The sequence below is a fragment of the Dendrobates tinctorius genome, unplaced genomic scaffold, assembly GCF_039654945.1.
Source record: "Dendrobates tinctorius isolate UK_male_01 unplaced genomic scaffold, ASM3965494v1 ptg000019l, whole genome shotgun sequence".
Taxonomy (NCBI): Eukaryota; Metazoa; Chordata; class Amphibia; order Anura; family Dendrobatidae; genus Dendrobates; species Dendrobates tinctorius.
In genome coordinates this window covers 69,288,347-69,315,728 of record NW_027361687.1, presented here as the reverse complement: position 1 = coordinate 69,315,728, position 27,382 = coordinate 69,288,347, and the positions used below count along the sequence as shown (strand labels likewise).

The 27,382-nt window shown below is 45.7% G+C and overlaps 1 protein-coding gene across 2 annotated transcripts; it reads right to left on the bottom strand.

The window, feature by feature from the left end:
• Window positions 1-3,398: 3,398 nt before the first annotated feature.
• On the bottom strand, window positions 3,399-25,249 carry CERS2 (ceramide synthase 2). 2 transcript variants are annotated; one of them, XM_073567199.1, is made up of 12 exons: window positions 25,090-25,230; window positions 23,211-23,294; window positions 7,545-7,718; window positions 6,901-7,018; window positions 6,530-6,648; window positions 6,240-6,297; window positions 6,016-6,066; window positions 5,840-5,932; window positions 5,586-5,714; window positions 5,164-5,270; window positions 4,882-5,035; window positions 3,399-4,254 (listed from the first exon to the last, which is right to left on the bottom strand). In XM_073567199.1, the coding sequence occupies exons 3-12, from the start codon at window positions 7,715-7,717 to the stop codon at window positions 4,123-4,125; spliced, it is 1,134 nt and encodes a 377-aa protein (XP_073423300.1). In that variant the 5' UTR covers window position 7,718; window positions 23,211-23,294; window positions 25,090-25,230; the 3' UTR covers window positions 3,399-4,122. The 2 variants fall into 2 exon arrangements, with proteins under 2 accessions (XP_073423300.1, XP_073423299.1); XM_073567198.1 differs by lacking the exon at window positions 23,211-23,294 and having other exon boundaries at window positions 25,090-25,249.
• Between the last annotated feature and the right edge of the window lie 2,133 nt (window positions 25,250-27,382).

The following is a 27,382-nucleotide window of genomic DNA, read 5'->3' as shown; positions in this document are numbered from 1 at the left end:
TGGCGTGACTACGATCACTGGTACTTCCTCTGCTCTGATCTTGATGACCCCGATGGCGCATGGATCGCACAACGAATCGAGGAATCTTGTTGTTTAGCCTTGAGGCCATGTGATCCACATCCGGACTGCCCCAACGACAGCAAATCTGCTGAAAGACTTCCAGATGAAGAGACCACTCTCCTGAGGCAAGGGCTTGGTGATAGAGAATTGGGCGGCAGATTTTCTCAATGTCTGGGATGAGGATCGCTGAGATGGGCGAACGGTTGGTCTCAGCCCAATGGAGGATGTGACTCACTTCGTGCATGGACATCCTGCTCCAAGTACCCCCCTGACTGTTGATATACGCTACAGTTGTGGCGTTGTCGGATTGGATCCTGATGGGGAGACCTACGAGGAGATGGTGGAAACTCAGTAGGGCTAATTTGATCGCTCGTATCTCCAAGGCGTTGATGGGGAGACGTGACTCCCGAATTGACCAACGACCCTGTACCGTGTGGTGACGAAACACCACACCCCAGAAGACTTGCGTTGGTGGTCACCAACAACCATCGTACTGGGAGAAAAGACCTCACTTGACTCAGGGAAGATTTCAGTGTCCACCACTTGAGGACTTGTCTGATCCGCAGGGACAGAAGGCACCGACAGTCCAGGGAAGACGATTTCTTATTGCAAGGCTTGTTGCAAAGGGCGGAGATGGAATTGTGCGAATGGCACCGCTTCCATTGCTGCCACCACCTTTCTGAGAACTCTCATGCTGAAACGAATAGAATGAGAGACCGGACGGGAAAGAGTCTGCGCTGCCTGTTGCAAAGCTCAGGCCTTCTCTGGAGGGAGATTGACCAGCCCGTGGGAAGTGTCCAAGACCATTCCCAAAAGGGAAATCTGCTGGACCGGTGTTGGGGAAGACTTTTCGAAGTTTTTCTTCCGACCCACCCGAGAAAGTGTATTTACTGTGATATCCACGGATTTCTCTCAGGCTGGAAGGGATGGACCCATGATTAGCAGGTCGTCCAGATACGGCAGTACCACCACTCCCCGAGCGTGGAGAATGGCCATGACAGCCGCCATGGCCTTGGTATAGACCTTGGGGGCGGTGGCGAGAACGAAGGGCAAGGCAACGAACTAAGAAGTGTTCTTCTCGAATTGCAAAACGCAGGAACTGCTGGATGATAGGGGCTCTCCCCTTTTGCATGGAAGCGACACCGACTGGAGGAATTCCATTCGGAATTGCTGTACTTTGACAAACTGATTTAACAGCCTCTGGTCCAGTATGGACCGCATTGTTCCTTCCTTCTTTGGAACTACAAAGAAAGGTTTGAATAAAAACCGCTGAGCCATTCTGAATGACAGCAGATGGCCGCCTACTTTGTCGGTGTTCACCGGATACCACAAGATCCCTTGAACGAGCACGGTCCCTGCAGGCGGACGGTTCCTGGCCGTCGCCAAAGCCCTCCTCAGGCGATAGACGCGTTCTGACTTAAAGAGGATTCATGGAGGAGTACCAGCGGTAAAGAACGCAGTGCACTTCTTATTAGCCCCAGATATAGTGCCCGTGAAAGGGATACAAGCAGAGCCTGGGCTGCAGCTGCAGGGAATGTGCAGCTAAGTGGTTAAGCTTTGCTCTGAGGCAGATGCAGCTTACCTGCGGTCCTGATGCTGTGTTCCTGGGAGGAATGTTGGTGGCCCTGTAGTGTCACCAGGTGTTGTTCATCCGTGCGCACACCCCCCCGCAGCTGTCCCAGAGCCTGAGGGGCAGAGAAGGGGTTAAGGACATGGCCCCCGAGACTAGCAGGGCACGTCTCGTACAGAGTGAGAGGCGCCAAAGACGTGGGTGACGTTGCTATGTAAATTGTGGCCAAAAAGCCGGGGACTAAATTTTTGGGCCTACCCGTGGCAAGCACCGGGTGAAGGGGAGCCACGACGGGGAGCTGGTCAAGTCTTCTCCATGCGCTCGCCATCGTATCCGTGTGGGGTAACGGGACCGTAAAGGAACCATTGCCAGAAGAATCAGCCCCAGTCGTCGCAGGAAAGTGTACAGGGAGGTATACTCTGCGTGCTTGCCTGTTGTTGGTTTGGGGTAGAACGGGCTGTAGAAAGGAACCGTCCGACTGCCCCCTTCACTCCGTTTATTTTTTAATTAACATTTACAGAAAATTCAAAAATAAAAACGGTGGGGTCTGAAGCCAGACCCAAGTGCCTCCTGCAGACACTAAGCAAGAACTGCAGAATTCCCAGCCAGCGAGAGGGTGTATACTGTAGGGGAGGAGTTAACTTTTTTTCTGTGTTTACTTAGTGGCCAGCAGCATAACACCCACTGTCTGTGTCCCCCAATGAGGCGTAGGAGAAATCCCTGTTTTGGGTACGGGCTATAAAAATGTATTTTGTTGCTTTCATTGCTGGACACAAAAGCATACACCCCTAGGTGTCCATGTCTCCAATGAAGCAACAGAAAAGAGGACTTTGGGTATTCACCCTAAAATCTTCTACAGGCTTCATTGTGTGCCCATAGCATACACTCTTAGATGTCCTGTATCCCTAATGAAGTGAAAATTCCTGTCAAAGGCTTATACCCAAGCTATAGGATAGTGGATAATACGATGTTGGGTGTGACCCACAGATCATAAGGCAGCATGACCCGTGTTGGATGGAAGAGAACATGTACCCATCTTTGGCAGCGGTCCCAGGAGCCATGATTTACCAGCACCGCAGCTGTAGAGCTTTATGGCTATAGCTCAGTCCTGGATCCCCCTTTCAGCTGGGGACACATTTCCTTTGTAAGGCCAGGGCCACGCTTGCAACTGCAATGCGAGAAACTCACACCTCAATACTTGGCACTGCCGCTGGCACTCAGGACTGGAGTGTGCATCTGCTTGTATTTCTATGCAGCTGAACACTCCGGTCCCAAGTGCCGGCGATTGATGCGCAAATTTCTCGCATTGCAGTTTCAAGTGGGACCCTGGCCTTACAAAGGGAATGTGTCAATCTGGTTTAATGTTGAATGTATATAGAATGTACTTCTACCTTCAGAAGTCTTGCACGTTTTTACAATGACCAACAGAGGTTATTCAACATTACGTCCGAAAATTCACACCGGAACAGTGATAATTCTGTGCCAGTCTGTTAATTACAGATGCATCTAATGAGCGTGTGCAAGTGTCATTGTGAAGGCAGGAGGAGATGCTGTGACATCACTTTAAACCTGACTGATGAGACTGCTGAAAAGATAGAGAAATAGGACCAGTGCGATAAGAGCAAGATTACTTGTTTAGTTTAAGATCATGAGATAGAACATTCAAAAATAAAAACAAAACCTGATTGAAGGGGAATGTTACTAGAAAATGACCTATTGCTTAGGTCATGTAGTCACAGCCAGCCATTTTTCCCAGATATCATAGGTCTCATTTATCACATTGCATTTTATTAGTCCACTAGAAAGCTGGCTGCCGTCAGAAGGCTGGCCAGGGAGTACGTAAAAGGTAATGACATCATAATACACCCTCAAGGTTTAAAATTGACTGTAGAGAGAAAAATCCAAGGTCTCTGTAGAAAATAAGGCAACATGCGGCTCCAACAAGAAGAGAGAATCAGAACTAGTGTAATAAATACATCTGCTACCGCGATACGACGAATTCCAGACAGCAGGCGGCAATCATCCAACATGGAGAAGGTGCAGTATTCACATTGATTGTCAACATGGCGAATCATGGCGCCTAGGTAAGAAACTGTCCTCATCAGTCAGGCAAAACAGTGGTTCAACCCAGGGATCTAGGCATCAAAACTCGGGACGACTGGTAAGGCAAAAGAAAAAAAAAAATGCCATCACTGCGATCATCCAGGTCATCAACTCTCGTTCTGCAGGCCAAAAAAGAAAGTCATCTCTGGAACATGCATCGGGAAGGAAACCAGTCCCTCCTATCCAGGCAGCAGCAGGCACCAAAGGGAAATCAGGCTTCATACACAGTAATGGGGAGAACAGATTTAGAGATTAATGTAGAAAAAAAATTATAAAAATGTCCAGTGGAGATGCTCCACTATCACCTCCCGTGGTTAGTGAGGAAAGTCTGAGATGTTGGCAAGGTAGGTATCAGTAGTGTGAGAGGGAAGAGAGCTGGCATTGGACCCTTATTCCACCTTGTGGTGGTTGTTGTTTTGCAATGAATGACCATTGGATACCACCCCGTTCTTGGTGGGCTCTTCATCGTCTTCATCCGGAATGTCAGTTTCATCTTTGTCACTTCTCTCATCTTGCTCCAGCTATTAGAAAACAAGCAAAAGTTTATCTTACAAACAAGAAAACAGCCCTGTGTAGGGTCAGCTACCAGGCCACATGGGCCCTCATCCTTACTCGGCTACTAAACTGCATGGAATTATAAACCAGACCAGCAGGTAGAGGTCCTGCTCAAATACATTTAAGCCTGCTCCCTTTTAAAGTGTTAGCCATTTTTGAAGATTGGAATATTTTTTAATGAAGCTTCTATAAATTAAGCAATTTACTGCTTATTAAAATTTGGGAGTCTTGATATATGAATGCATGTGTTTATAACTAGTTGCCTAGGAAACAGACCACCGCTACTGTGGGTGACAGTGCACTCCAGCAATCCTGACCAGTTTTAAAAATAGTGCTTACAAATTTAATCAAATGGTTTGCAAGCACTGATGGGTCTCAAACAGGCAATCTTAAAAATGGAAGATAATTGCTTGTCTTAGAATGATTTATGAAGTTGAGAATAATCATTTAACATTAAGGTATATTCAGATGTATTATCTCAGTAAGTACACCAGCCACTAAAGGCAAAAATCTAACTGTATGAAGTATTTGGTGTAAAACATGACAGATTCACTGTCAATTTTTCCACAAAAACAAACAAAACTGTGCCTTACCTTGCCAGTAAGAAATTTGTGGGCCATGCCAAGTATAAGGTAAGCCCAGAATATGTGCAGACATTGTAGTACCCACAGCATGACATTGAAAAAGTAGTAACCAAAGAAGGCTGGATAAATCTCTACAGGGTAAACCCAGGTGCAATGTAGGATCCTACAAAAACACGGGAGAAAAAAAGTTTTGCTAACGAGCTTGTGCCAGTAAAGTTGGTGGTTTGTGATTGCAGTAGAGAAGAAATGTTGGGATATTGACAATTTTGATGGCCTCAGCCACTAACTTACCAGAAAGGAAAGATGATGATCCTTGTGACGATGAAGACAAAAGCAAAGACCACAAACAGGTTGTTACAGGTCTCCTTCCAGCCAGCATAGTTAAACATCTTAGCAGACTGTTTAATGAGAGAAAACAAAAACTCCAACCTCAGTCAAGTTTCAAAATCTTAACACATCCCCTGCATGGGTGGTCCTTCAAAAACCATGACTGTGAATATCTTTACTGCTTTATGGGTAGAGTGCAATTCAATGAGTAGAAGACTATCCACTGTGCCGGACCATCTACCTGAAGAGAATACTTAGGGTGGAGCGTTGTGAAGAGGCTGATTGGCTGAGAGAAGCTCCACCCAAGTGTCCTTTCCAGTTGAAGGCCAATTGTTTATGGTACTAACTGAGCTTTCAGAAGTGCTACATATATTAAAGTAGCTTACCTCCAGGAAAAAATCGGAGGCGTCATGAATGACCAATACCAAAGTACCCACGCGGATGTAGTTGGCACACCACGAGAAGCTGATTAGTACGATAGTGGCCAAATGGTGGATGATCTGCTCTTGAAAGTCCTGGAGGAGACAAAAAAAATTCTATATGAAGAAGGATTGTGTGACAGTCTGCAGAATGCATCATATGCTCCATTCACAATTCTGAATTTAGACCAATGATGATAGTAGCTGAGATCAATACCAACCTTCCGCTTGATGTCAAACGCCACTCTGAAAAGTAGAGACCAGTAAAAGCCCAGTGAAATCATGTAATACCAGTACTGCGATGGGATCATAGTCTGAAGGAGGAGAGAGATAGTGAGCAGAACATGCGAGAGCTGATGACTCCATTACATGTCTCACCCGTCAATATGGGGATTACCTGCTTAGGGAAATCTTTCCAGACCTCTCGTAGATCCCGAAACCAGGGTTTCTGCACAAAAGTAAAATGAAAAGAGAATTTTAAATAATACATATTACACACATAATTATTAAACACATGCACAAAGGTCACCTATTAAAATCAGCAAGGAGAGAAGCAATGAGCACAGTTTTTGGATGATGTGCCTGAACACATTAAGGCTGCACAGTACACGGAGTACTCACGTCTACGAGGACGGCAAGGCCAGCAATGAAAGCAAGAAGATAATAGGTGAATCTCCAACTGTGAAAATAAAAAAGGCACACCTCTGATTGGCCGAGAATAAGAATAGAAAAATACCCCTATAAAACATAAAATCTTTAAAAGAGCCACCCCCTTTTTACCCATGATATGAGGGACTGCCTTGATTTGGAATATCAACACACTACTTTGACATTTCCTGCTCTGTCTTCCATTATGTGCTGCAGTTTCTGCATCTGATGTGATAGGTGTTGCTATAGACCTGATCATGTACCTGGCTTCCCGAAACTTCTTCTGTAGGCTCGGCCGGTCCTGGTTTCTCCTCCGGCGGAACCATCTCTCTACCTGGCGTACAGTGATTTTACTTGCCCTTGACAAGTTTTCCAGATCCCCCTGTCGGCAATAGAGTTTCATCATGAGAATGATGATTTCATAACACACAATGACATGCTGGAACTGTACGAGTGCAAAGCGCCTGCCCGCAGGGGGAGGCCCAGCCAAAGCCCGAACCATTTATCCAAAGGGACTTCACACTCGACCTTTAAACTCATTGCCTACAGTGAAGTCACAGACATTCTGGGCCCAAATCACACCCCAATGGTGACATCATCATCCCCCAGTCCTACTCCCAAAGTGACATCACACCTGTTTGGGATGTTTAGAGCAGCTTTTATAGAATGACTCCAAGACCGGATTATGGGTCGCCCGCAGCTTCACCTTGTCCTTCACGCCCAGTACCTTAGCGAATGGGGAGGCCACGTAACTGCAAGACATATCACAGGAAACTCACAGACACAGACCATGGTTACACTGGGCTGCAGCGTACATACATGTGAAGGAGCAGAGCTGCAGTGCAAAGACGTTTTACACATACGGGGACACCCAGTTAATTTAGTCACACATTCCCAGGAGAAAAATAGAGCAACAGCACAACACAGCATTTTAAGGAAAAGATGAGCCACAATTGTAGTATGAAGGATAGATTTATATTAAAAGACACGTAACGAGAGCGTACAGGGAGAAGAGTGTTCCAGAAATAATTATTGATGTTCATACCATTATATGTTTGGACGAGCCAAAATTAAATTTAAAAGTCGGATGTTATACATGAAATTAGAGGCCAAAAAAAAAAAAACACCCTAAAGAACTAGGGTGGATTGTACAAAAATAAAATGACATCTGCAATACTACACTGGACAACTAGATGTCCCCAAGAGCCAATGATCTGATCGACATGACTGAGATTTAATCTTCCCAAGTTTCATCAAGGGAAACACAGATATACTTACATTTCAAAGATGTACCGTACTATAAGGAAGAGGAAAGCGAGAGGTATGGAGATGTACAAGTCGGAAGCTTTGGCGTATACCCGGCCATCCTGGTCTTCAAGGTCCGTCCACGTCAGGTTCTCCGGAAGCCAGAGTCTGTGCCACCAGAAGTAGTCGTAAGCAGTTTGCAGCATCCTGTAGGGAAGAGACTTGGTTAGAAATGTTCACTTCGGGCACACGTAGCAGAGGTATTACAAGACCAGAATCTGACATCTTCAGCTCAAAATACACAGTGTAGCAAAGCCCCAGTTGTATGAAGCTTTAGAAAGGAAAACTAGAGGTCTCCATGCACTGACAGCCCTTGCAGAGGACATCACCCAACCACTGCAGCTAATCAGCTGCCACCGATTAGCTGCAGAGGTCATTTACTGATTGAGCCAGAAGAGAGGAGATAGTAAAGGAACACCAACTACTGCACAGAGATGGCAAGGTCTAGTAGTGAATAATGCACAATCCCTTTAAGATTTGATTAAAACCAAGTAGGAGAGGCAGCACAGCTTTTTTCTGTATAATGGCTGACGCCCTTGGAGTGTGTCGGCTGGAAGCTACTCCGGAGATGTCTGCACACGCATCACTGATCTGACGGGTCGGCTGAGTCTCGTGTCCAGATTTTGCAGGTTCCATTTGCCAAGGGGGGAAATTATTTGCCTGCGATCTGTTTCCATTTGTAAATCTATGCAAAGCTTCATCTAAACATGAGGATCAGCAGCTTCATCAGAGATCAACTCAGGCCATTTTGCATTCTAAAATGCCAAGGTGGCATCCCCAACTTCATAAATGGGTATTTTTGTAAAGTACATGTAAATCTAAGCAATTTTGCAACTTGGTGCTTAATAAAATTTTCAGCCGTTCTTGAGATATTAACACTTGTTTACAGCTCATTGCCTTGAAGACCTACCACCGCTGCTAGACAGCTTAAAATGTGCAGTGCTTACTAACTATTTTCGATTGAGCTTGTAATCACTAATGTGAAGCTGGCTAGGAGCTCTGGCACCTACTCATTTCGTCCAGCTTCAGCACAATGCTTATGAGCTTGACAGAAGCAGTGGTCGATCTCCTAGGCAATAAGATGTAAACAAAAGAAAAGTTGAAAATTTTAATAAGCAGAAAATTGCATGCAGCGTTTTTAGCCGCTAAGCGATTCCTGAGCAGTTAAAAACGCATGCATTGGCACAGAAAGCCAAAAACGCATGCTAATTAATTTGATGCATCTTTTAAGCGTTTCTGCAGCGTCTGAGCCGGCTCAAACGCTGCGGAAACGCTTAAAAAAACGCATCGTGTGCACACAGCCTTAATATCTGACAATGTCCACCTATGAAAATGGGGAAAAACCCCTTAGAGACATATTGCACTTAAACACATTTACAGACCCTGGAACCTGAACCTGCAATGAAAACCAGGGCCTAGTCTGGTCCCTACTGTGACAGCAAAGGTCACAGCATACCCCTCTCAATTCACTTTTATGGGGGCACGCTTGCATCTCTGCCAATGAGGAGGCAAAAAAAAAAAAAAAAAAGGAGTTTGGGGTTTGTTGCTCAAATGGCTGCTTTTTCAACAGCGCCGCTATTTGTCCATAGGATGTGTCAAGTACTGCAGCCCAGCCACAAGTTTTTGAATGCAATACCATACGTAGCCTGTGCACAAGAGTGGCACTGTAATTAGTATATCAGTTACATCTCTATCAGCCAGAAACGTGTTTTGACATGTCCTTGTGCAGGTTTAGTGTGCGTCATCTGTCTGGTCAGTCTTGGGCCGCTACTTCCATGCAGTCTTGGAGGGGGAAAAAAAAAAAAAAAGCATATTTTCACTCCCCTTGCCTCCAACTATATATTTTTTGTTAAGTATGACTTGTACTATATTAAAATTGTTGTCCCTTTAATGCAAATTATATACGTCACCTGACCACAGGCTGGTGGTCACTCAGACCTAACAAAGCACTAACAAAGCCAATAAAATTGATGGGAATCATTTAATACCAAACAGGAAAAGAAGAAGCCGTGCCACTAGCGAGCCCATAATGGCTTAACCCTTGTAACACGAGACTATAGGGGCAAAATCTGAGTAGATGGAGCTCCCCTTTAAGAGAATATGTTGTGGAGTGGAGATGGCCTTGAGCTGCTTAACACAACAGCTCCGCCGATTCATGTGACTCCGCTGTGTAACCTTATAGCTGATCATTAGCAAACACGGAGTCTTTTTGCCGTGTCAGAGCATTGTCTTTGTCTACGGTAAAACTGTCACCTGGTGACAATGGATCCGTGTGCGCCCCCCCCCCCCCCAAAGATGACAACATTGCGCAAGATACAGGAAACTGAATGCTCAAGGTGGGCGAACCACCCGCTTCATTAGAGACCACTCCTTTCAGAACGCGGCCCAACTGATTGCAGAGTGTTGGTGGCATTTCGGGCAAGCAGTTATATTTGCTTTATGGCAGTTTATTTCGGTCGCTACCCCAGGCAGTGACGTTTACGCCTCTTTAGTTGTAGGAAGCAGGCCTGTGCTGCAAGCTGGGAAGAGGGGCTTCAGCCAATACAGATGAAAGGGTTAATTAGTAAATCCTTTAATGGCAGTAGTTTATAAACCCCTTCAAGAAGGGGGGGGGGGGTGTTGCACTTATCTGCGTCATCAAGGCAGTCGGGTCTACATAAAAGCACAAATGTAAAGCACATTAAAAGGGGGCCGGTGGAGATCATGGTTACATAGGATGGAGGAAGCCAGGATAGATCCACAAGGACCAGCAAAGGGCAGAACACACCGGCAGGTATAGGACCAGTCAAGCACCCTAGAGGCCACCTTTCGGTCTGCAGGGGATGTGGCCAAAAATAGTATCTACAAATGTAAAACAGGTTTTGAATTTTTTTTTTTTATTTTTTTTTTTTAAATCAAACCGTGTACGTGCCAAGCAGAAGCCAAGTGTCAGGCACCACCTGCATTAGGCACCAATTAGATCACTACTGTAACTGCCAAGCAGAAGCCAAGTGTCAGACTGCACCCACAGGACCTGCCTTAAGCTGCAGTTTTGCCCAGAGTGACTCTAGGCTTCTTCTTCAATATTTTAGAATCTATGAATTCATAATTTTGTCAAAACTAGAAAAGTCAGAGTCCCATGGCAAGTTTTTGATTAGAACTATCATGCCCTTGTTAGAGACTGTTACACCAACCCCCCCACCCCGGCACTTGTAGTGCTGCCCGATTTCATATCACCACACTAAGGGTACGTGCACACGTAGTTTTAAGGTGCTGCAGATTTCTCCCCGCGGATTTTGTCAAATCCGCAGGTAAATTTCAGGTCAAAAGACCTGCGGATTACCTGCAGATTAGCCTGCGGTTTATCACCTCTACAATGGAGGAGATGGTAAACCGCAGCGGAATCCGCAGAAAAGAAGTGACATGTCATTTCTTTCTGCGGATTTGAAACCGCAGCAAATCCGCGCGGAAAATTCCACAGCATCTGCACTGCGGTTTCCATTTTACATAGAGTAAATGGTACTGTACAACGCAGCAGATTCTGCTGCAGACCCGCAGGGCCAGAAACGCTGCGAATCCGCAGCGTGTGCACACACCCTAACTACTGTGATGCCTAATCTGACACCACCCCTCCCTGTGGTCATTAACACCAGGACTTCCTACAGTGCTGCCTGATCTGACACACACCCCCACGTTCATGTCCACCAGGCCTTCCTACAGTCCTGAAACACAGAAAACCATAGTAAGGCTGTGTGCCCGCGATGCGATTTAAGCGTTTTTGGCGCGAAAACGTTTAAAAATCGTGTACAGAACGCCCCCCATGCATTCCTATGGCATTCCGCACATGCTGTGCTAATGCTGCGCTTTTTTCTGCGGCGGAATCGCATCGCGGAAAAAAAACGCAGCATGCTCATTTTTGTGGAATCGCAAAGATTTGCCGCGATTCCGCACCCATAGGAATGCATGGGAATCGCTTACTTCCCGCATGTGGCTATGCCCACCATGCGGGAAGTTAAGCGTCTCATGTGCAGTTGGTACCCACGGTGTGGAGGAGAGGAGACTGTCCTCCAGGCCCTGGGTACCATACCCTTGTAAAAAAAAGAATAAAAAATAAAAAAATCGGGGTATATTTACCTTCCGACGTCCCGCGCTGCATTCCCGGCCTAAGCGTTCCCAGTAATGCCTTGCGGCAAGGTCCTGTGATGACGTAGTCTCGCGAGATCGCTATAGTAACGCGAGACCAACATCATCACAGGTCTCGCAAGGCATCGCTGGGAACGATGTGGCCCGGGATGGCAGCGCGGGACGTCGGAAGGTAAATATACCCCGATTTTTTATTTTTTTTAATCATTTTTAACATTTTATCTTTTACTATTGATGCCGCATAGGCGGCCTCAATAGTAAAAAGCTGCTCACACTTGTCAAACACTATGTTTGACGAGTGTGACCAACCTGTCAATCACTTTCCAAGCGATGCTTCAAATCGCTTGGAAAGTGCTTGAGAAAATCGCGGCAAAATCCATGCGATTTCTGGGAAGGAGTCCGATTTTCAGTGTGCGTTTTAACACGCAGCGTGGGCACATAGCCTAAAACAAACATATAAAAATACTCTGTTGTAAATAGTAACAGTAAACAGCAAGTGCTAGTAAAAAGATAATACCAAAACAGGGTATTTGGTTGATAAGCTTTTTGTAAAAAATGTATACTATGCCGCTCTACCAAACATCAAGGTAACCCATATCAGAGCAGTCCCTAACTGATGTATTTAAAAACCTTACAGTCCTGCCTGATCTGACACTACCTGCTCCCCCCCCATTACTCATTACTACCAGACCCATCTACAGTCCCTACCTGATCTGAACCCCCCCCATGTTCATTACCACCAAGCCTTCCTACAGTCCCTGCCTGATCTGACACCTCCCCCGCCACATTCATTACCACCAGGCCTTCCTACAGTCCTGCCTGATCTGACACTACCTGCTCCCCCCCATTACTCATTACTACCAGACCCATCTACAGTCCCTGCCTGATCTGACCCCCCCATGTTCATTACCACCAAGCCTTCCTACAGTCCCTGCCTGATCTGACACCTCCCCCACCACATTCATTACCACCAAGCCTTCCTACAGTCCTGCCTGATCTGACACTACCTGCTCCCCCCCATTACTCATTACTACCAGACCCATCTACAGTCCCTGCCTGATCTGAACCCCCCCCCCCCCCCATGTTCATTACCACCAAGCCTTCCTACAGTCCCTGCCTGATCTGACACCTCCCCCGCCACATTCATTACCACCAGGCCTTCCTACAGTCCTGCCTGATCTGACACTACCTGCTCCCCCCCATTACTCATTACTACCAGACCCATCTACAGTCCCTGCCTGATCTGACCCCCCCATGTTCATTACCACCAAGCCTTCCTACAGTCCCTGCCTGATCTGACACCTCCCCCACCACATTCATTACCACCAAGCCTTCCTACAGTCCCTGCCTGATCTGACACCTCCCCCACCACATTCATTACCACCAAGCCTTCCTACAGTCCTGCCTGATCTGACACTACTGCTCCCCCCATTACTCATTACTACCAGACCCATCTACAGTCCCTGCCTGATCTGACCCCCCCCCCCATGTTCATTACCACCAAGCCTTCCTACAGTCCCTGCCTGATCTGACACCTCCCCCGCCACATTCATTACCACCAGGACTTCCTACAGTCCTACCTGATCTGACATTACCTGCTCCCCCCATGCTCATTACTACCAGACCCATCTACAGTCCCTGCTTGATCTGACACCCCCCCCCCCATGTTCATTACCACCAAGCCTTCCTACAGACCTGCCTGATCTGACCCCCCCCACATTCGTTACCACCAGGCCTTCCTACAGTCCCTGCCTGATCTGACACCCCCCCACATTCGTTACCACCAGGCCTTCCTACAGTCCTGCCTGATCTGACACTACCTGCTCCCCCCCATTACTCATTACTACCAGACCCATCTACAGTCCCTGCCTGATCTGAACCCCCCCCCCCATGTTCATTACCACCAAGCCTTCCTACAGTCCCTGCCTGATCTGACATCTCCCCCGCCACATTCATTACCACCAGGCCTTCCTACAGTCCTGCCTGATCTGACACTACCTGCTCCCCCCCATTACTCATTACTACCAGACCCATCTACAGTCCCTGCCTGATCTGACCCCCCCATGTTCATTACCACCAAGCCTTCCTACAGTCCCTGCCTGATCCGACACCTCCCCCACCACATTCATTACCACCAAGCCTTCCTACAGTCCCTGCCTGATCTGACACCTCCCCCACCACATTCATTACCACCAAGCCTTCCTACAGTCCTGCCTGATCTGACACTACTGCTCCCCCCCATTACTCATTACTACCAGACCCATCTACAGTCCCTGCCTGATCTGACCCCCCCCCCCATGTTCATTACCACCAAGCCTTCCTACAGTCCCTGCCTGATCTGACACCTCCCCCGCCACATTCATTACCACCAGGACTTCCTACAGTCCTACCTGATCTGACATTACCTGCTCCCCCCATGCTCATTACTACCAGACCCATCTACAGTCCCTGCTTGATCTGACACCCCCCCCATGTTCATTACCACCAAGCCTTCCTACAGACCTGCCTGATCTGACCCCCCCCACATTCGTTACCACCAGGCCTTCCTACAGTCCCTGCCTGATCTGACACCCCCCCCACATTCGTTACCACCAGGCCTTCCTACAGTCCTGCCTGATCTGACACTACCTGCTCCCCCCCATTACTCATTACTACCAGACCCAGCTACAGTCCCTGCCTGATCTGACACCCCCCCCACATTCGTTACCACCAAGCCTTCCTACAGTCCTGCCTGATCTGACACTACCTGCTCCCCCCATTACTCATTACTACCAGACCCAGCTACAGTCCCTGCTTGATCTGACACCCCCCCCCCACATTCGTTACCACCAGGCCTTCCTACAGTCCCTGCCTGATCTGACACCCCCCCCCACATTCGTTACCACCAGGCCTTCCTACAGTCCCTGCCTGATCTGACCCCCCCCCCCCACATTCGTTACCACCAGGCCTTCCTACAGTCCCTACATGATCTGACACCCCCCCCCCCCAGCGTTCATTACCACCAGGCTCTCCTACAGTCCTGCCTGATCAGATACCCCCCACACTCATTACCAAAAGACTATCCTATAATGTTGTCTGATCTGAGAGCTCCAGCAGTGAGGTCCTGGGTCGCTGCCAATGGACTTTGGTCTCTTTTTTTTTTCTGGGTGTGAGAAAGTGGATAAAAACGATAAGTTCTCAGCTGTGGCCTTGTTCGCCATAGAACACACACCCTTTACTCTATGGACCAGTCCAGTCGCAGTAACACCAGAATCTGGGCAGACATTTGGAGCCCTGACCCTTGCCTAACTGTTTAAGGCACTGACTTCAGGGATGGAGCAACTGTGATCGGAGACATCTCTGCTCCCTGCAATTAATTCTCCCTGATCTAATAGTACATAAGTGGCAGAAATGGGTTATCTGGGACTAGAAACAAGTGGCCACTGTCTTCCAGATCCAGCACCACCTTTGTCCAGTGGCTGCATCTGGTATTGCAGCTTGGTCCACTGAATTCAGTCAAACAAGATGTCAGTAACTCGGCATGCAGGTAACAGCATGGAAAGGTTAATTAATTAACGACGGGGAGGATTTAGCTGCAGATGCCATGTCCCTATGGATGTCCCTAATTGCAGAGAAGACATAATGTTTCTGTGCGTTGGGGCAGGTGCATCGGATTAATTAGCACGCGCTGTGCTGTGGGCGGCTGTCAGGGGAGACCCACACAATACGGGGGGGGGGGGGGGGAGACATGATTTATCACATCAGTGCTGAAAAGCAAGCAACACAAATGGTTAAAGATACCTGACGGCACAATACCCCGGCGGCTACAGGACACACGCTGGGTGGCATAGGAGGCCGTAAAGTCTGATGTGCTACTGTATAACAAGTGACTGCAGGATCTCGTCCTCTAAAAAGACTACAAAAAAAAAAATTTGACTATATATAAAAAAAATTAATATGAAAAATGACAAACTTTATAAACAAGTAGAAAAATCCAAGAAATAAAAATGAACATATTTGGTATCATCGAATACGTAATAATAGAACAAAAAAAGAAAAAAAAAAAAAAAGAATCAATGCTCAAACGGTTACAAAAGAAGAGACAATGGCTGATTTTTTTTTTCCCCTTTTTTGAATGCCACACCATTTGGATTTTTTTTCCCCATTATTTCAGGACATTACTTGGTAAAATAAAAGGACTTTATTCAAAACTACAACTCGTCTCGCAAAAAGAAAATATTGTTATTACTATTGAGACGTTGTATGGCTATTTAGGAGGAAAAGGAAAAAAAGTTATGGCTCTTGGAAGAAGGGGGAGGAAAAAGCTAAAGCAAAAACAAACAAAATAAAGTGGCCATATCTTTAAAGAGTAAAGGCCCCGTCTCACTAAGCGATCTCGGTAGCGAGATCGCTGCTGAGCCACAACTTTTGTGACGTAACAGCGATCTCACCAGCGAGATCGCTGTGTGTGACAGCGATCAGTGAGCGGCCCCCCTGCCGGGATCGCTGGAAGAAACCTCTGGACATTTCTTTGGTCGCTGGTCTCCCGCTGGCCAGCACGCATCGCTGTGTGTGACAGCGGGAGACCAGCGATCAGCTGTAAAAAATAATAAAAAAAAATAAAAAATATAGTTATTCTCACCTTCCGACGTCCCGTTCAGCCATCCCGCCTCTCTCCACGCTCCGGTCCCAGTGATCCTTTGCACGAATGACCGCGAGACTTTGTTATCCCTCAAGACCGTGACATCTCGCGGTCATTCGTGCAAAGGATCACTGGGACCGGAGCGTGGAGAGAGGCAGGATGGCTGAACGGGACGTCGGAAGGTGAGAATAACTATATTTTTTATTTTGATTCTATTTTTTACAGGATGGCCAGCGATGTCGGGCGCTCGGCATCGCTGTGCTGATCGCTGGTGAAGCTGTCTGTGTGACAGCTCACCAGCGATCACATAGCGACTTACTAGCGATCCTGACACCTTGATATCGGTGTCGGGATCGCTGGTATGTCGCTTATTAGTGTGACGGGGCCTTTAGGGTGGCTGTCCATCTGATTTGTGTGATACATCAGCTCTAAATAGTCTAAGCTGGTGAAATGAGAAAAATGCAGGCATAAATTACATTTATGCAATCAAATAGCAAAATTAGCATGTGCATATGTAGTCACCCCTTTTGCTATGAAGCCACTACAAATTTCTGGGGCAAACAATTCCCTTCATAAGTGCTTAGTGACAGGACATCCACCTGTGTGCAATCTAAGTGTCACATGTCTGTCACTATATACACTTTTCTGAAAGGCACAGAGGCTGTGACATCATTAACAAGAGGCACCACTAACCAAACACCATGAAGACCAAGGAGATCTCCAAACACCATGAAGACCAAGGAAATCTCCAAACACCACCATGAAGACCAAGGAGCTCTTCAAACACCACCATGAAGACCAAGGAGATCTCCAAACACCACCATGAAGACCAAGGAGATCTCCAAACACCACCATGAAGACCAAGGGGATCTCCAAACACCACCATGAAGACCAAGGGGATCTCCAAACACCACCATGAAGACCAAGTAGATCTCCAAACACCACCATGAAGACCAAGGGGATCTCCAAACAAGTCAGGGACAAAGTTGTTGTGAAGTATTAGTCAGGGTTGGGTTATAAAAAAAAAAAAAAAATTCTAATTTCTGATCTCCGGAGCACCATCATATCCATCATCATCAAATGGAAAGAACATGGCACCACAACAAACCTGCCAAGAGAGGGCCACCCACCAAAACTCTCAGCCTGGGCAAGGAGGGCATTAATCAGACAGACAATACAGAGACCAAAGGAGCTACAGAGTTCTCAAGCAGACATTGGAGTATCTGTCCATATTACTACAGTAAGCTGTACATTCCATAGAGATGGCAGACATACTGCCAAAGCAACACTAGAGTGGTTTAAGGGGAAACGTGTTAATATTTTGGTGTGGCGAAGTCAAACCCCAAACCTTAATTCAATTGAGACTCTATGGTCAGACCTGAAGATTGGTTTCCTCTGGTGAACAGCATCTAACTTGAAGGAGATGGAGCAGTTTTGCCTTGAGGAATGGATAAAAAAATCCCAGGGGCCAGATGTGGAAAGTTTATAGAGACTAATACAAAGCAACTTGCAGCTGTAATTGCCACAAAAGGAGGCTCTACAAAGTACTGACTTTGGGGGGATGAATAGTTATGCACACTGAAGTTTCCAGTTATTTTGTCTTATTTGTTGTTTGCTTCACAATAAAATATGTGGATAGATGGGGGTGTACTTTTGAGAGCCACTGTATTGATATACGCTCAGCTCAGTTGAGCATACATTTGTTAAGACCCCTGCTTGACGACTCTCCTAATTTTACCTTGAGATTAAAGGATTGGCAATGTTGAATCCCTTTTGACCCTGAAACTTGACAAAATTTGGGGCGCTCTGGCACATATGAATGGTTGACTAGTCTCACCAAAAGTTTAATCCTTGTTGTAGTGGTAACAAGTTAACTGATCCTGGTTCCCCACCCTAAGGGACCACTGATGTCTTTGGCTTGGCATTGCATGCAAATCTATTAACCAATACTTGCAATAACGGCTGGTTGCACGGGGTGGCCAAGACCCCCATCCCAAAGTTAGTATGTATTCTTTACTCTGATCACAACCCACTGTGACATTTGGGAAGCGTCTGTATGCCCAGAGAGTAACTTGTATTGTGCAATCGCAGCATGTCATCAAGCAAGACTGAGTCATCAGGAGCACATGTACCAGGGTGACAGCGCTGACATCACGGCACAGCCGGGTGACCTGAGGGTGCACCGAACCTGCAGGAAGTGAGACCTCTTCGAGGAATTGCATTATTCACGCCATTTCCTCCATGCAATCTGCCCTGACTGTATTTTCTAGCTGAGCAAATGCTATTGTTCTCTGTTATCAGCCATTTCAGGCTGGGGCGAGGCAGACTATGGTTATCTTTGCAGGATGACTAAAAGGAAATTTTGCGGCCTTCTTTCTCCAAAGTAGTCACCAACTAGCTGCAGTACGTGCGGCCATGCTTACGCCGTCCCTGCCTAAGCCAACTGCATTGATCCCTGGGAAGAAGATATGCAAATCAGCTCTCACCAAGAGGAAAAAAAAGCTCTTCAGTGCAATCTAGTGGCGATAGCTGTCTTATGAAAGAGATACTTAGGCAAACCACAAGGAAAAGGCACCAACCAAATGGGTGCGATATGGGACAACTGTCCTCAGGAAGAAAAGGATCGGGCATACTGAAAACCACATGCTCAATCCTTCTTTACCAACAGAATTGGGGGCCCCGTAATAATACTGATGGGAAGCTAGGAGGAGTTCCCCTTTAAGCAGCGCTCGGATTATAGCAGTACCAGTGTTTACCAACATTCCCGCCTCGGCTGGTGGAAATTTCCAGCTCGGTGTGTACAGTACACAGCCGGGACAGCAGAAAAGATACAGTGCAGCTTGTATTTGCCTATTACTACAGGGCGGTATGGAAATCCGGGGCCACACACTGCGCCTTCCCCACCGCCCCTGTGCCTATTTACCTAACCGGGACTATCAATCCCAACCATGCAAATGTTTTCTGCCCTCCATAACTACAGCGCCCTCCCCAATACCACAGGATTAACCCCCTGCCTACTGAACCGAAACCAAAAACAGTAGGGTATACTGCGCATTTATTAGGGGACACACGACTGTGAAATGGAGCCACGTACGGAGGCGACGTGGTCACAAACAAGGGACGGAGGATGCGGCCTGATGTCCTGCACATACAGACTACACACAACATACACATACTATACAGACTAAACAATCACCACACACTATACAGAATACATGCACAACATATCCACATTACACACAATATACCCACCACACACTGTACAGAATACACGCACAACATATCCACATTACACACAATATACCCACCACACACTATACAGAATACACGCACAACATATCCACATTACACACAATATACCCACCACACACTGTACAGAATACACGCACAACATATCCACATTACACACAATATACCCACCACACACTATACAGAATACACGCACAACATATCCACATTACACACAATATACCCACCACACACTGTACAGAATACACGCACAACATATCCACATTACACACAATATACCCACCACACACTGTACAGAATACACGCACAACATATCCACATTACACACAATATACCCACCACACACTGTACAGAATACACGCACAACATATCCACATTACACACAATATACCCACCACACACTGTACAGAATACACGCACAACATATCCACATTACACACAATATACCCACCACACACTGTACAGAATACACGCACAACATATCCACATTACACACAATATACCCACCACACACTGTACAGAATACACGCACAACATATCCACATTACACACAATATACAGAATACACGCACAACATATCCACATTACACACAATATACCCACCACACACTGTACAGAATACACGCACAACATATCCACATTACACACAATATACCCACCACACACTGTACAGAATACACGCACAACATATCCACATTACACACAATATACCCACCACACACTATACAGAATACACGCACAACATATCCACATTACACACAATATACCCACCACACACTGTACAGAATACACGCACAACATATCCACATTACACACAATATACCCACCACACACTGTACAGAATACACGCACAACATATCCACATTACACACAATATACCCACCACACACTATACAGAATACACGCACAACATATCCACATTACACACAATATACCCACCACACACTGTACAGAATACACGCACAACATATCCACATTACACACAATATACCCACCACACACTATACAGAATACACGCACAACATATCCACATTACACACAATATACAGAATACACGCACTATACAGAATACACGCACAACATATCCACATTACACACAATATACCCACCACACACTGTACAGAATACACGCACAACATATCCACATTACACACAATATACCCACCACACACTGTACAGAATACACGCACAACATATCCACATTACACACAATATACCCACCACACACTGTACAGAATACACGCACAACATATCCACATTACACACAATATACCCACCACACACTATACAGAATACACGCACAACATATCCACATTACACACAATATACCCACCACACACTGTACAGAATACACGCACAACATATCCACATTACACACAATATACCCACCACACACTGTACAGAATACACGCACAACATATCCACATTACACACAATATACCCACCACACACTGTACAGAATACACACACAACATATCCACATTACACACAATATACCCACCACACACTGTACAGAATACACGCACAACATATCCACATTACACACAATATACCCACCACACACTGTACAGAATACACGCACAACATATCCACATTACACACAATATACCCACCACACACTATACAGAATACACGCACAACATATCCACATTACACACAATATACCCACCACACACTATACAGAATACACGCACAACATATCCACATTACACACAATATACCCACCACACACTGTACAGAATACACGCACAACATATCCACATTACACACAATATACCCACCACACACTGTACAGAATACACGCACAACATATCCACATTACACACAATATACCCACCACACACTGTACAGAATACACGCACAACATATCCACATTACACACAATATACCCACCACACACTGTACAGAATACACGCACAACATATCCACATTACACACAATATACCCACCACACACTGTACAGAATACACGCACAACATATCCACATTACACACAATATACCCACCACACACTGTACAGAATACACGCACAACATATCCACATTACACACAATATACCCACCACACACTGTACAGAATACACGCACAACATATCCACATTACACACAATATACCCACCACACACTGTACAGAATACACGCACAACATATCCACATTACACACAATATACCCACCACACACTGTACAGAATACACGCACAACATATCCACATTACACACAATATACCCACCACACACTGTACAGAATACACGCACAACATATCCACATTACACACAATATACCCACCACACACTGTACAGAATACACGCACAACATATCCACATTACACACAATATACCCACCACACACTGTACAGAATACACGCACAACATATCCACATTACACACAATATACCCACCACACACTGTACAGAATACACGCACAACATATCCACATTACACACAATATACCCACCACACACTGTACAGAATACACGCACAACATATCCACATTACACACAATATACCCACCACACACTGTACAGAATACACGCACAACATATCCACATTACACACAATATACCCACCACACACTGTACAGAATACACACATTATTTGGAATATATACTTTCTTCCAGGAACAGCACCACATCTGTTCCCAGGTTGTGTCTGGTACTGAACTCCTCTCCATTGAAGTAAATAAGGCCAAGTTGCAATACCAGACACGACCTGTTGTGGCACTGTTTCTGGATCAAAGCAGCCATGTTTTTTGCTGATACTTTATAACCCCTCTAAGGCCGATTTCACGCGTCAGTGTGTCCGCTACGTGTGGTGACAGTTTTCACATGTACCGGAGACACTGACGCACATAAACTCAGTCAAATGAATGGGTCTATGTACATGTTAGCGTGTTCTCACGGACCGTGTGCAAAACACGCAGACATGTCCGTTTTTTAGCAACCGCATGGATCACAGGTGCTCATACATGTCAATGGGCTTGTGTAAACACGTACTGCGCACGGATGGCGTCCGTGTGCGTTTTAAAGTCATACGGTTAAAATTGAAACAAATTGTTTCAATACACGGACAGAACGGATGCCACAAACTGACATACGGACATCTCTGGGACCGGAAATGGCAGGACGTGTGACGTATCGGTATCTCCATTGTTGGGTGCTGGGGTATGGTGGGGGCTCAGAAGCTGAACCAGCACAGGCCAGAGCGGGGGTATGCAGCAGTCACCGGCGCTCGCTCCAATCAATCTGGTCCTTTCCAACGCCCGCTAAACCCGCACCCAGACTCGTCACGAGTCATATACACAGATGGGGGCTCCAGAGTTGTGGGCTGCACATTACAGTACAAGCGTCATGGATGAGACCGCCCCCTATCGGAGCGGTGCGGAGGACGTAACAGTCACAGCCGTCGAAACGATCACAGCTAATTCTAACATAAAACCTTTCTGCACACCGAGGGCTTTTTACAGTTTTCGCAGAAGAAACCACAAGGAGATTGAAAAGAAATCAATTTCGATTGAAGAGTTGGAGAATTTGCTCCAAAAACTCAGCAAAAAAAAGAAAAAAAAAAACTTCAGTGTGAACACACCCCAAGGCTTTGGAACAGTTCAAGAAACACAAGTGTTTCCTGAAACGGATTTTGCCACAAAACTCACCTGAAGAATTTTTTTTTTTTTTTTTTTTGCAACCTTTTGATAGGATTGTTTGGTTTCAGGAGCTGCGCTTTTGGGTTTCAAAACCTTAAAAAAAAAAAAAATTTGAACAGACATTTTTAAATAGTAACATAATATTTCTTATTACATTGTGCAATGACCCCAAAAACAGCTATTTTGATTTTTTTTCCCCCTTTTTAAAATGTTTAGTGTACGGGATCATTTTATATTTTCATAGATTGGATTATTACGCATGCGGTGATATCAGATATGCCCCTTTTCTATACTGAGAATGGGAACAAGTGTTACTTTTTTAAGTTTTTTTGTTAGTGTGAAACGGATTGTACCATAAACCTTTACCTGATGAAGAGACCTGAGTAGTCTGGAAAGCTTGCAATGTGTTACCATCTTTTCGGTTAGCCATTAAAACGTATCAACCACTGAGGACTCTCAATCCTGAATATATTTTTCTATCTACTGGCTAACACGGTACAAAGATATACATCTTTCCTGTATCGTAAACCCTAATTCCTCAGCACTGCGATCTATAGGGGCCAGCTTTGGATACAAATCGTGCGGCGCTCATGTACGCGGCCGCAGAATTCATTGGTGAAAAAACAAACAAAAAGCCTTTATCACACATAGCCAGATACATAAACCTACACGTAAGTGCTGATAACGGGTCACGTCCATTCACAAGGGGAACGGGGAGAACAAGGAGACAAAAAGTAGGGTAAAAAGAACAATCGCCTCCGAGGCCGCAGCATAGGACCACCAAGCGGCCATGGTGATCTACCGTAAGAGACCCGCGCTAGCTGTGTAACACAGGAGGCACCCCCAGGGTATGGAGCAGGTGCAGCTCCTGAGCCCGCTCCATACCCCCGGACCTGACCTGGGACCTTTATAAATGCTGATACCCCAATGTCCCCCTGACTGTGACCACCCCCGTATAACACTCCCCAGCCAGAACATTATACCCTGCAGCTTCCCGTCTAGCGGAGACCCCCGCAGCTTCTAACAACACAAGGAAACCCACCCTCATCCAAACATTCTAGAAGGAAGCCCCCCACAGTGCTGACCTGCCCAGTTACACTCTCACAATTCCCATAACACTCACAGTAATTAACCCTTTCACCGACAGGTGAGGGCCCCATAAATCACTACTAGAGGGTCCATCTGACAGCCAGGATCACCACTGCCGCCTCACACTGCTGGATCCCCAATGAATACTATGGGTGACAGCAGATCACCTCCATTGAGGCTCTCCTAGGTAGAGGGTCCAAATCCATAACACATGCCTTAAAGGGATTGTCCAACCCCTTGAAAATCGTTACTATACACAGCCAAGCTGTTCCCTCAATAACCAGGCCAACCATTGTGAGGTGAAAATGCCACACAGAAGACACAGTCGCCAAGAAACCAGACATTCCTGCAGACACCTGAGCAGGAAGAGCGAGTACTAGCCCATAACCGCCAATCAGATCTCTGCCTATAGTCCTGCTACAATATAAAAGCTGTCATTTGATTGGTTGTTGTGACACTAAAGAGTCCATAACAACCAATCAGATCTCAGCAAAACAATAAGAACTGTGATCTTAATTGGTTGCAGCACTTTACAAAGGTGACCATAACAAGCAATGAAACCTTTGCACAAAAATATCGCAAAAGATAAGAGCTGTAACAGGATTGGTTCACAAAGCAAAAAGGTGCTCATAGTGACCAATCACATAACAGCTGTTACTACTCTCTCTAGAAGCTGCGTTCTGATTGGTTGCTTGGAGTTGAGCCACTTGTGTAAGTGCTGTCAGTCCCGGGAGCTGTGCGCCCAGTCAGTAGCATGTGCCGGGAGTTGTGGGAAGTGACGGGCGGCAGCGGGACGTACCTGTCTGGGGGAGAGAAGGGAGCGCAGGTCACCGCTCTCCCCGGGAGATCACTGCTTCTGACGTTGCCTTTCACCCCACCCCTGGCTGCAAATCCTATGAGAGGAAGGGCCGGCGACTCCTCTTCCTCCCAGAGAGTCCACTCCCCTCCATGATCCCGGGCCTCCTCCCGCCGTCACTCACAGAGCTCCCGACCCCAGCTCACACAGTGCGATCGCTGCACTGCCGTTACTCCGCGGCTCCTCTAGTGAGAAAGTGGCTATTTATCATCGCTATAATTATCTGACTTCTGTATGTGAGAGCTGGGGGGACGGGCTGCAGCGGAGGAAGAACAAGACGAGGCTGAAGGGGGTTTCTTATTTCTGTTCTGTTTTCTATAGGTTTAGCAACAAACCATAACATGCAATGCAGTGCGGTGCCCTGATGTGAAAGCACTTACCAACAGCTACAAAAACTATAAAACTGGCACAAAAGCGGGCACCGAAGAGCGTCAATGAAAGGGTTAAATGACTTTGGGCGACTGATGTCACACTGCAGTCATATAGAACAGGGAGCCCCACATCAAACCAGGTCCCTCCAGCCTGGCCCAAATAGGTTCTGGGCATCAGAGCGGGCAGACATTCGATTTTGGCCACTTTAATAAGTAACTGGTGTTTTTTTAGGGTTACGTGACTTTTGGCCGCTCATCTCACACTAAGAATAAACTGTAAAGCGCTGCAGAATATGTTGGTGCTATATTATTATTATTAAGACTACACAGATAGTGATGCCTTGCATCAAACCCTGGTCCCTCCAGCCTGGCCCAAATGGGTTCTGGGCATCAGAATTGGCATCAAACAGGCAATTTCCACAGATTTGAATAAGTAACTGGTGTTTTTAAGGGGTTAAATGACTTTTGGCCTCTGATCTAACACTAAGAAAACACAGATAGTGATGCCCCGCATCAAACCAATGTCCCTACAGCCTGGCCCAAATGGGTTCTGGGCATCAGAATAGGCATTAAAGTGGGCAGACAGACCATTTTCACCAATTTAAATAAGTGGTGTTTTTAAGGGGTTAAATAATTTTTTCCACTGATCTGACACCATTATTACATTGCATGTCACTCCAGCTTTTCCCAAATGGGTTCTGGCCATGAGAATTGGCATCAAAGTTGACAGTCGATTTTCATGATTTGAGTAAGTACCTGTTGTAAGGGGTTAGGTGACCTTGGGCCTCTGATCTCACACCACCATTACATATACCCACTGGTGCGAAAATCGGATGAGTGCAATCTGATTACAAATCGGATTGTACTCTGACCAATGTTAGGCAATGGGTGACATCTCATTTGCGATTTTTTTTTTTTCTCAGCCGAAATCGGACTGAGAAAATCGCAGCATGCTGCGATTTGCTGCGATTTTCCCTAGAAAATCGCCAATGCAAGTCAATGGGTATGATAAAATATCTGACAGCACTCAGGCCATGCGAGTGCTGTCCGAATTATACGCACCAGTGTCCTTTGAAAAAAGCCGACAATTCATATGCAGCTACTGTATAATCACACTGACATGTTAGAATAGAATAGATAGTATAGATGTATACATATAGAATACACTGATATATGTGTCTGTCACTGACATGTATATATCTGTGTATTCTATGTGTATATATCTATCCTATCTATTCTTTTTTGAGCTGTCAGTGTGATTATAGCGCATATGAATTGCCGGCTTTTGATCTATCTATATCTATCTATCTATCTATCTATCTATCTATCTATCTATCTATCTATATATTATAAATACATATATGTGTGTGTGGCACTGACATGTATATATGTATTTATATTAGAAAGATGGATAGATAGGACAAAAGCCAGTAATTCATATGCGGCTATAATCACACTGACATTTTAGAATAGAGAGAATAGATATATACATATAGAATACATAGATATATACATGTCAGTGACACACACACATATGTATTTATATTAGATAGAAATATAGAACAAAAGCCGGTAATTCATATGCAGCTATACAGTAAAATCACACTGACATGCTGTAATACAAAAGATATAATACATGTATACACATAGAATAGGTGAATATACAGTTGTGGCCAAAAGTATTGACACCCCTGCAATTTTGACAGATAATACTCAGTTTCTTCCTGAAAATGATTGCAAACACAAATTCTTTGGTATTATTATCTTCATTTAATTTGTCTTAAATGAAAAAACACAAAAGAGAATGAAGCAAAAAGCAAAACATTGATCATTTCACACAAAACTGCAAAAATGGGCCAAAAAAA

Coding starts and splice junctions, on each gene's coding strand:
- CERS2 (XM_073567198.1), bottom strand. CDS start 7,717: ATGCTGCAAACTGCTTACGACTACTTCTGGTGGCACAGACTCTGGCTT. Junction 6,298..6,529: donor AAGAAGTTTCGGGAAGCCAG/GTACATGATCAG, acceptor TTATTTTCACAG/TTGGAGATTCACCTATTATC. Junction 5,933..6,015: donor GGAAAGATTTCCCTAAGCAG/GTAATCCCCATA, acceptor CTCCTCCTTCAG/ACTATGATCCCATCGCAGTA.